General features: G+C 37.2%; 2 protein-coding genes across 2 annotated transcripts in view; both read left to right on the top strand.

The window, feature by feature from the left end:
- Positions 1 to 11,446, top strand: part of LOC103794845 (olfactory receptor 1L8) — a 390,653-nt gene that overhangs the window by 272,197 nt on the left and 107,010 nt on the right.
- On the top strand, positions 5,108 to 11,423 carry LOC100405919 (olfactory receptor 1f45-like). Its single transcript, XM_054236630.2, has one exon. The coding sequence runs from the start codon at positions 10,168 to 10,170 to the stop codon at positions 11,149 to 11,151; it is 984 nt and encodes a 327-aa protein (XP_054092605.1). The 5' UTR covers positions 5,108 to 10,167; the 3' UTR covers positions 11,152 to 11,423.

The following is an 11,446-nucleotide window of genomic DNA, read 5'->3' as shown; positions in this document are numbered from 1 at the left end:
CACATAAGTTTTCATGTTTCAGTTTTATTTAGTTCAACTCTGACTTTTGTTATTTTTTCTTCTGCTAGCTGCCTTTTCTTCTCTTTAGAGCCTTTAACATTTTTTTTTCTTTCATGTTGACCTTGGAGAATATGATGACTGAGTGTGTTGGGGACGGTCATCTTGTATATGGTCATCTCATAAGAGTTCTCTGAATTTCCTGAACTTGAATGTTGATTTCTCCAGTGAGGTTGGGGACATTTTTCTGGATAATATCATCAGATATGTTTTCCAAGTTTCTTGCTCTCTTTCCCTCTCTTCAGGGACACCGGTGCATTGTAGGTTTGAGTTTCTTACATAGTCCTATATTTCTCAGAAATTTTGGTCATTTTCTAAAATTCTTTTTTCCTTTTTTGTGTCAGACTGAGCCAATTCAAAGAACTAGTCTTTGAGCTCTGAGATTCTTTCTTCATGCTGGTCTATTCTGATGTTAATACTTCTGATTATATTATGAAATTCTTATAGTGAGTTTTTCAGCTTTATCAGATCAGTTTGGTTTTTTCAGAAAATGTCTATTTTGTATTTTAGCTCTTGGATCATTTTACCGGGTTTCTTCGTTTCCTCTTATTGGTTTCAATTTTCTCCTGAATCTCAGTGATCTTTGTTGCAATGCAGAGTCTGAATTTTTTGTCTGTCATTTCAGCTATGTCAATCTGGTTAAGAATGATTTCTTGAAAACTAGTGTGGTCATTTGGAGGTAAGAAGACACTCTGGCTTTTTGAGTTGGGTCTTTGGAGAAATATATATATATATATACACACACACACACACACACACATATACACACACACACATATGTGTGTGTGTGAGAGAGAGAGAGGGAAATAAAATAAATAAGCAAGATTGGCTTTGCTAAAGTAAGTATGGCAAAAGGACAAATTAAGTGAGGGTAGGAAATGTGAAAATCATTGGAGGGCAGGCTGGAAACATGATAATAATTGTTAGCATTTCCCACTGTTATCTTGGAAAATTTCATGTCTTGCACACAGTTCAGCTTAGTTAAGATGTCTGAATTAATAGCAAACATCCAATAATTACATAAAGAATAGGTTAGAAAAAAATGGCTTCTTGAGATAATGAAATGGGAATCTGTTTACCCTTGAGGTTTCTCCTTGCCTGACTGTTGACATAATACAAGGTTCTGTTGTCTCCCAAAGTGTAGATTATTCCTCCAGGCACAATTGTTTTAAGAACTTTTATGGTTTTTGCCTTGGCGAGATCTACCTATAAGGAAGAACAATGAGCAGGCTCTTGAATCACAGTCACGTTTGATAAAGGAATGTGGAAGAGTTCAGCTCATTCTAATGAGCATTTCATCAGAACACAATAGGAGCCTCCTGGGGTTAGTACTGTCCCAGAATGAGAGCCTGTAAATGAGGCTGCTTCCATGCAGTGAGCTTCCTTATAGAAAGGGTTTTATGAAAAACAACAAGAATAGGATTGTTAGTTTTGTTAAAAGGTGAACAAGAGTGAGGGCGACTCTGCCCAGACTTCTTAACTTGGGTGTATGATCTTAGATACAGAGAAAAGGTAAGACTAAGGCTGCACACTGCCCTAATAGTAAATGTAAAGGGAATATAAAATAATGAATCCTCTTGTGGAAAATAACATATTTGTAATCAAGATGATCAAAAAGAGTAGGATGAAGTACAAATATTACAGCAAGGAAAGCAATAGGGCGAAAAAATTATCAGTTGTAACCTAAAAAGATACATTTTAAGTGGAAATATGAAGGCTGAGGTGGAGAATATAGTCATGCTATCTGGAGAGACATTTCATAGTTCCTAGGTGCAAGATGTCTGACAGAGGACAAGACTTTGGAGGATTTGGGGGATAATAAACAAAGAGCTTATTATATCTCAGTTTCAACATTTGTGATTCATCAACCAAAGTGGGGGAAGGAATAGGCTAGAAACAATTAGAAATAGAATTTAGATCAGAATGCATTAAATAAATCATATTCCTAACATATAATTTAATAGATCAGTAGGTTTACTCTAGTTGACAATACTCTATTGTACATTTCAAAATAGCTGCAAGAGAATACTTCATATGTTTAGATACAATCTAAAACATCATTCCTAATGGCCACAGCATTCCTAATGTTAGGTAAATGTACTAAAATTTATTTAACTTGTTTTATATCATTGGACAACTAAGTTGTGTGCTGCTTTGATAAAGAAAGGGTAAGTATTTAAGGTGATGGATATACCAATTACCCTAATTTGATCTTTACACTCTATATGAATATATCAAATTATCAAATATGCCCTGAAAATATGTAGATCCATTCAAAACAGTAAAGACCCATGTGTTCCTTGGTGCTCCCATCAAAGAGGAAAGTCAAGAATAAGCAGGGATGGGTCTTGACACTGTAGCTCTCTCCCTCCTTCATAACTCTAGATGTTCCTGAAGCATCAGATGGGAACTGAAAAATGAGAGAGGCTTATCTGTCCGTTTCTAGGAATTCTTCCTTTCATTTTTGTTCTTGCAGATTTCAGTTTAGTTTACTGTCTCGAGATGTTCAAGTACTGGCTTTGTGTGTATCCCTGTATTTCTCCTAAAATAATTTATGTCTTTCCCTAGCACTAGCATTCTTGATCTCTCAAAGTTGCCTACCAAACTCTGATGGGAGCAATATTAAGATATTGGAAAAGAGATGAATCCTTGGGATTCATCTGGCTCTTAATCTGGCTCTGATGGGAGCAATATTGAGATGCTAGAAAAGAGGAAAGGTACAGAGATGAATCCTTGAAGGAGTCAGCCAAGGAGTGCTACCACTTCTCTTTTTTCTTATAATTAGCTTCAAAATTCAATTTTGCTTTGCTTGGAAAAAAATAAACTCTCTATGTTATTATATTTTTATTTTCTTAATGGATAAATCTACAGTCTTTGCCACCTTTTCCTTCTTGGAAACCATTGTCTCTCACCCTTTTCCCATGAAGAGACTTACTCTATCTTTCTTCCTTCCCACCTCTTCTTCTCTTCACCTTTATACATCCACATTGGCAATTGCATGTGGCTCTACCATGAATGAGTAATAGGATCACAACAGCATACAGTGTGAGCTTTATCCATGGAAACAGAACATATAGGAAGAATAGAGACAAAAGAACAGACACTGGAAAATGTAAGTTTTATTTCTCTTTTAAGTTGTTGCTACATGTATGATGTTTAGAGTAAAAACAAGCACCAAGAGATGTCCTTAAAATGGAGTTTTTAAAAATTAATTTATTTTTTTTATTGCATTTTAGGTTTTGGGGTACATGTGCAGAACATGCAAGACATTTGCATAGGTACACACATGGCAGTGTGTTTTGCTGCCTTCCTCCCCTTCACCCACATTTGGCATTTCTCCCCAGGCTATCCCTCCCCAGCTCCCCCCGCACTGTCCCTCCTCTCTTCCCCCCAATAGACCCCAGTGTTTGGTACTCCCTTCCCTGTGTCCATGTGTTCTCATTTTTCATCACCCACCTATGAGTGAGAATATGCGGTATTTCATTTTCTGTTCTTGTGTCAGTTTGCTGAGAATGATGTTCTCCAGATTCATCCATGTCCCTACAAACGACACAAACTCATCATTTTTGATTGCTGCATAATATTACACTGTTGGTGGGAGTGTAAACTAGTACAACCATTGTGGAAGACAGTGTGGCGATTCCTCAAGGCCTTAGAAATAGAAATTCCAATTGACCCAGTAATCCCATTACTGGGTATATATCCAAAGGACTATAAATCGTTCTACTATAAGGACACATGCACATGAATGTTCATTGCAGCACTATTTACAATAGCAAAGACCTGGAACCAACACAAATGCCCATTGATGATAGACTGGATTGGGAAAATGGAATTTTGATTCTTTATTGAAGGTAATTTACCAACTTAGCATCCCAAATGGTGACTGTCTTTGTAATTTTTACACTTTCTGAATTTAATATTATTTGGGTCTTTTTATTCTAAAAAAAGCCAGAATGAATCAAATAATAAAGAACCAAGCCAAAGGAATAACCTATGATTAGTCTTTTCCCTTGGAGTTTCAATGAGAGAATTGTTAACACTTTTCTCCATTAACTTGCCTAATTATCATGTTAAATTTTTATTTTATTATAAAAGTGATATGTATGTTTATTCTAGAACATGTAGTTCACAAATACTAACCTTCTCAAAATTCTCTATCCAGAAATTATCCTTTGGTTTTTTCATATATTTTCTTATGATTGTTTTAATGCATATCTAATGAACTATAGCCATACTGTGTATATTGCTTTTTATCATACATTTTAAGCATAATCTTATACTGTGAGTTATTTTTTTTTTTTTTTGAGACGGAGTTTCGCTCTTGTTACCCAGGCTGGAGTGCAATGGCGCAATCTCGGCTCACTGCAACCTCCGCCCCCTGGGTTCAGGCAATTCTCCTGCCTCAGCCTCCTGAGTAGCTGGGATTACAGGCACGCGCCACCATGCCCAGCTAATTTTTTGTAATTTTTAGTAGAGACGGGGTTTCACCATGTTGACCAGGATGGTCTCGATCTCTTGACCTCGTGATCCACCCGCCTCGGCCTCCCAAAGTGCTGGGATTACAGGCTACTGTGAGTTATTTTATCATAAACTTAGGTACAATCTAAAACATCATACATGATGGCCAGATTCCTAATGGCCATATCATTCCTAATATTATGTAAATGCACTAAATGTACTTAAACGTATTTAACTTGTTCCATATCATTGGACAACTAAGTTGTATGCTGCTTTGAATTATCCTGTGATGAATATTCTTGCATAAAGATTATATAGTTATCTCATAGTTATCTCTGATTATTTCCTTAGTAAAATTCCACCCAAATTAATTCCTTGGTCAAAGATTGTGAGTATTCTCAAAATTTTTTATCCACATAGCCAAATTGCTTTCCTGAAAGATTTCAGAAAGTTGTACTTCATCTCTACAAGTTAATATCCACATTTTCTCTAATACGAGGTCTGTGATTTTTGTAAGACCCTAAAATCGGTGGATAAAATGTTTATTAATTCTTTTTATTTAATTATAAATTATAGGTTTAAACCTGTATTAGGTTTAATATAATTTTCATTTAAAGGATTAGAGTAAGGTTTATTCAGAACTGTAGAATATGTCATATAAGAAATAACATAATAGTTGATACTAAATTTTTATAGATGTCACCTATTAAATAAAAGAGACCTGAAAATTTATGACTGAGGAAATTTAGGGAAACCAAAGACCAACGAAGTGAATGAAGATGTACCTCAGGAAATGTGATAGATGCAAAAACAGAAAACAAAAAGACTGAGAACCTAATGTGTTGAATGACTTGTGATGAAAGACAGTTATGAATGGCTGACCCAATTCTATCTAATACATAGAGCTCAAAAAGCAATGAAGTTTTAGTGTTTTCAGTACTATTCAGAAGAAATGTTTCTAATCCTTTTGTAAGTAAATTCCTACAGTGGTGATAGACATCTTAGGAAACAAGAGCCATCCTTAATTCTTTGGCTTCTGGATAAAGGTAACAAATTTATCATGTGTATTTTTCTTCCATCTCTCTACAGATTTCAGCAAAATAATCTTATAATAATAGAAAGGGAAATCTTATAATAATAAATGGAAAGGGGAATAAGCAGATGTGATATTTTAATGAATTTTTAAGTGACAGAAAGTAGCAATGAGAAAAATATCCCTTAGGATACCCAGGAAAGGATTGCAATGGACGAGAGTGCCGATATTCCTGGCAGGGACACAAGGCCCCAAAGGAGCCAATTCTCAAAGAGAGTAAGAGGAAGAATAGGGGAAGAGTGCAGAATATAGGGGTATTAACCAAAATGAAAAAGTCTTCCTATAATACATCAAAGCTAGCCACCTCATATACATCCTTCTCTCTTCCCCATCTGAAGACTCAGATCAAGATTACCTAGCAGTTTACCCCAGTGAAAACTTGTTCATTCTTCTCTAGAAAGAAAAAGATTTAGGGCTATTTAATTGACTATTAGCATCCCAGAGAAAAGTCTTCATTTTTATTTGGGACAAGTAGCATAAAGACAATCTACCCATATAACTACGTAGAAGGCTTTTCTGTTCCCCCAGGAGAATATAATAGTGTGGACCCATATATACAAACACAATAGCATAAGAAATTGATACTTGCTACCTAAAACAAGCAACCCCAAGGCACTGGATCTGATAAACCAGCAGCATAAAAGAGAAAAGTCAGTATAAGAAAAAACTGAATATAAAAAATAAAATAAAAGTCTGAATAACTGACTCCAGAAGAAATGTCATACATTCAAGTTACAAAAAAATGAACAAAAAAGAAAGAGCTCATGGGCATGAAACATGATTGCAAGAGTAATAGAAACATTAATTATGAATTACTAATGTCCCAGGACATAGACTAGAAAGACAAGAGACAGAAAATACTAAAAAAAAAAAAAGGTGGGGGGGAGAGGGATAGCCTGGGGAGAAATGCCAAATGTGGGTGAAGGGGAGAAGGAAAGAAAAGCACACTGCCATGTGTGTTCCTATGCAACTGTCTTACATGCTCTGCTCATGTACCCCAAAACCTAAAATCCAATAAAAAATTTAAAAAAAAAGGGGGGGAGAGATTAATTAGACAGGTGTGGTATCCAATTAGAAAGAGTTTCAAAAAAATGCTGGGGAGAAAATTGGGAGAATAGATAATTAAAGAAACTATACAAGAAAATTTCTCTGAGCTGAAGGGGGCATATATCTTCAAATTCAAAAGGTCTCCTAAGTTTATCACAGAATTAATAAAAAAAAATCTACATGCAGTAACATCCTTATAAAATTTAGGGACAGGAAGAATAATGATCTCAAAAAATTACCAGGAAGAAAATACCAGAAAAGGAATGGTTGCAGACTTCTCATCAGCAATGTTAGATGATATGGAACAAAGAACTAATACCTTCAGCAATCAGGTATGAATGTAAAATGAAAATACTTTCTGACCTGCAAAGACAGAGAAAGCTTACTGCCAATTATTACATGATTTGGTAGATACCTGAATCTGTACAAAAAAAATGTGAGAATTGCTTTTGCTTCACATCCTCACCAAAACTTCTTGTCTTTTGTCTTTTTGACATAAGCCACCCCGACAGGTATGAGGTGATTTCTCACTGTGACTTTGATTTGCATTGTTATGATGAGTAGTGATGTTCAGCTTTTTTTCCATATAGGTGATGGCCATTTGTATGTCTTCATTGGAGATATGTCTATTTAGGTCTTTTGCTCATTTTTCAACTGGGTTGTTTTGTTTTCATTTGCTTGCTGCTTAATCATTATATATTTTAGACATTAATCCCTTATCAGATTTAGAGTTTGCAAACATTTCCTTCCATTCTGTAGGCTTTTTACTCTTACACACTGTTAAACACTTACATACTTTGTAGATAGTAGAAATAAGGTCAAGGGAGCTATTGTATAGCATAGTGACTATAGTTAATGACAATGTGGTGTCTCCTTGAAAATGCAAAAAGAGTGGATGTTAAATGTTCTCACCACAAAAATAAAAACTGTATGAGGTAATACATTTGTTCATTAGCTATATTTATTCCACAGTGTATATATACCTTAAAACATTATGCTGTACACAATATATAATAATTTTTTTAAAAAATGTTGTGTGAAAACCAGGAGGAGACAAAGCCATAGATATAGTGGAAAAATATCCATCATCCTACTTAAATCCCAAGATGCCAGTAGAACAATCCATCAATATTGTGAGAGAATGTGAGTGCACTCAAAGTAAAAATGTCTTCAAGGAGGAAAAAAAAGAACTCAAAGTGGTACTAGTTATCTATTACTGCAAAACTAATCACCACAAACTTGGTAGCTTAAAACAGCACTCTTACTACTACACAGAAATCCAGGAATAGTTTAACTGAATTGTCTGTCTCAGGGTCTCACTCAAGGCGGCAGTCAAAATGTTGGGTGAGGGCTGGGGTCTCAGCTGACAGCTCAGTGCAGGAAGGATCCACTTCCAAGCTCACATGATAGTTGGCAGAATTAGTTCCTTGAGGAATGTTGTACTGAGGGCCTCAGTTACTAGTGGGCTGTTTGCTAAAGGCTTTGTTTAGTGCTTTGGCACTGGGACCTAAACAATATGGCAGCATGCTTCATAAAGTGTTCAAGACAAGAAGACAATAGAGTCTGTTAGGAAGATCGAAATTACAATGCTCTGTAATTTAGTCACGGCTATGACATCCTGTCAGCTTGGCCATATTCAATTGATTAGAAACATCACTAAATAGGCCCACACTCAAGGAGAGGAGATAACACAAGGGCATACTACCTACCAGGGCATGGGATTCATTGGATGCTATCAGAGTTTTCTTGCCATATAAGCAAAAGATAGAATGCCTAATGATGGAGATGGTAAAAAATTTGTAAGAAATTGGAAGTCTATGAAGGCAGTATTATTTTGAAGAACTGATGAAGGATTAGATCAGAACACTCATTTAATATGAATGGTCTCCTTTTGTGAGATATAAATGCAAACATAGCACATCATGTGGTGCTGTAGTGGATGATATTTACATAGTTATAATAATATAAATGTTGTTTATGAATTTTTAACTTTATCTGGAAGATTGAACTATGGCTATAACTCAGAACTTACATATTTTCAATCTTGAAAATACACAAAGTGAAGGTACGGCTCTCTGAAGTTTGGGCAGAGTAACAGGGATGGGGAGGGGAAGAGCAGCTGAGTCTAAAGTTGGTGGAGCAAGAAATGTAGACTTAAGTAAACCACTTAAAAGCAGAAAAGTGACTAACAGAAGAACTAAAATCATCACAATTTAGTGAAAGGAGGAGATAATACTGAAGATAATGAAATCAAGATAAAACTTCATCTAAGTAGACAGCCAAAAGATTTTTTTTTTTTTTTTGAGATGGAGTTTCACTGTTGTTGCCCAGGCTGGAGTGCAATGGGGCCTCAGCTCACTGCAATCTCTGCCTCCCGGGTTCAAGCGATTCTCCTGCCTCAGCCTCCCAAGTAGCTGAGATTGCAGGCATGTGCCACCAGGCCTAGCTAATTTTGTATTTTTAGCAGAGACAGGGATTCACCACATTGTTCAGGCTGGTCTCGAACTCCTGACCTTAGGTGATCCACTTGCCTCAACCTCCCAAAGTTCTGTAATTACAGGCATGAGCCACTACCCCTGGCCCCAAAAGATATCTTAAATTGAAAAAAAAAAAAAAAAACCACGAACATAGATGCATAAGCAAGTAGCATATTATTTAGAGGCACAGAAGTATGCACCACCAGAAGAGTTACAACTAAGCATGGTGGCTGGCAAACTAACGTAAGAAACCTCTGCTTGTTATTACGTATCCTCCTATACTTACACTCTGCTATTGTAAAGTTATTTTTCTCACATTCATATAGAAATGTAGTAGTTTATAAAATCTCTTTATTTGTACAGCAGTCTCAAAATTACCTGTGAGCTGGGTGTGGTGGCTCACATTTGTAAACACAGCACTATGGGAGGTCAAGGCAGGTTGATCATGTGAGCTCAGGAGTTCAAAACCAGCTGGCCAACATGGTGAAACCCCATCTCTACTGAAACACAAAAATTAGCTGGGCACAGTGAGGCATGCCTGTAATTCCAGCTATATGGGAGGCTGAGACATGAGAATTGCTTGAACCCAGGAGGTGGAGGTTGCAGTGAGCCAAGAGTGTGCTACAGCATTCCAGCCTGGACAACAGAGTGAGACTCTGTCTCAAAAAAATAAAAATTAAAAAAAGTTACCTGTTGATCTGCCTATAGGGAAAACATGAGCTAAAAAGAAATGAGAATCTGATCTACTGGAAGATTATATTATTCATTGAAAGTTAATTATTAGTAAAATCAATGATTATATTAATCATTTCTACTCTCAATCCAGGTAAGTGTAGTGGAGTTACTGGAAGAAGAGCACTCCTACCAAAAGAATGAAATTGAGCTGCTTGACACTCACAGTTAGGACCAGATCTTCACTCCAGTGGCTAGTCCAAGATGCAGAGACTCTGAGGTCAGGTTGAGCTTCAACACCTTTCTCTTCCTTTTCCAGCTGTGATCCTCCCTTTTTGCAAGTGACACAGACCATGTCTTATGGCCACTAGAAATAGGACAGAAGTGACTGAATTTGTCTTACTGGGCTTGTCCAGCTGGCCAGGGATGCAGCCAGTTATTTTTGGTATTATCCTTGTCATGTACTTGGTTGCAGTTATGGGCAATGCCCTTTTAGTCACTGTTGCTCGATCAGACCCCAAGCTTCAGACTCCCATGTATTTCCTGCTCAGCCAGCTTTCCTTTATTGACATTTTTCTGACAACCATCACTGTTCCTCAGATGCTGGTGCACACACTGTCTGTGAATCAAACTATCTCCTTTAACTGCTGCATAATCCAGCTATTCTTCTTCATGGCTGTGGGCAGCATGGAAGGCCACTTGCTGGCTGCCATGGCATATGATCGCTATGTTGCCATCTGTGATCCCTTAAGATACTCTGCCATTGTCAGCCGTTGCCTCTGTTTGTGCATAACATTGACCTCATGGGTGGTTGTCAGCCTCAACAACCTCCTTTATAGTGTATTGGTAAGTCGCTTAACTTTCTGTGGCAACCAGGTCACCCACTTCTTCTGTGATATCACTCCCCTGCTGCAGCTCTCCTGTACCCGACCAGTGACCAACGAAATGCTGATATTCACTGAGGGTGTAGCTGTGGTGGTCAGCCCCTTCTTCTTCATTTTGGGTTCTTATGCCTGCATTGGTGTTGCAATAACCCACATGCACTCAGTTGCTGCCCTGCGCAAAGCTCTGTCCACTTGTGGCTCCCACATCCTGGTTGTGCTGCTCCTGTATGGCTCTGTGATCCGCATGTACCTCCGACCATCCTCCAGCTACAACTTGTACCAGGATCGCCAAGTAGCCGTCTTCTATACAGTAGTTACCCCTATGCTAAATCCACTAATCTACAGCCTCAGGAACCAGGAGGTTAAAGGAGCTCTTCTAAGGCTTTTTAGGAAGCTCTGCATCTCAGAAAACTTTCAACCTTCTTCCCAGGCAAACAGGGAATGGCGGCACATCTCCTAATATCAAGGAGTTAAGATCTAACTTGAAAATGCCTCAAATAGATGGGGTATTACCCTTAAAAATTGAGGTGAGTCACATTTCTGGTTGAATTCCTTTTGGTTGGATTTGGGAAGAAGCAAGATAAATGGTTCATCTCCTTGTTGTCTGATGTAGAATCTCATAGCATCAAAACTGAAAAGATAAATATATATATATATATAGATAGATATATATAATATGTATATATATATAATTTTTTTTATTGTACTTTAGGTTCTGGGGCACATGTGCAGATCATGCAAGATTGTTGCATAGG

The sequence above is a fragment of the Callithrix jacchus genome, chromosome 1, assembly GCF_049354715.1.
Source record: "Callithrix jacchus isolate 240 chromosome 1, calJac240_pri, whole genome shotgun sequence".
NCBI lineage: Eukaryota > Metazoa > Chordata > Mammalia > Primates > Cebidae > Callithrix > Callithrix jacchus.
Note: the sequence above shows the minus strand (reverse complement) of the source record. Positions and strands in the feature narration are given on the sequence as shown.

What these genes read in the sequence shown, in the direction of transcription:
- LOC100405919 (XM_054236630.2), top strand. Translation starts at nt 10,168, where the DNA reads ATGGCCACTAGAAATAGGACAGAAGTGACTGAATTTGTCTTACTGGGC.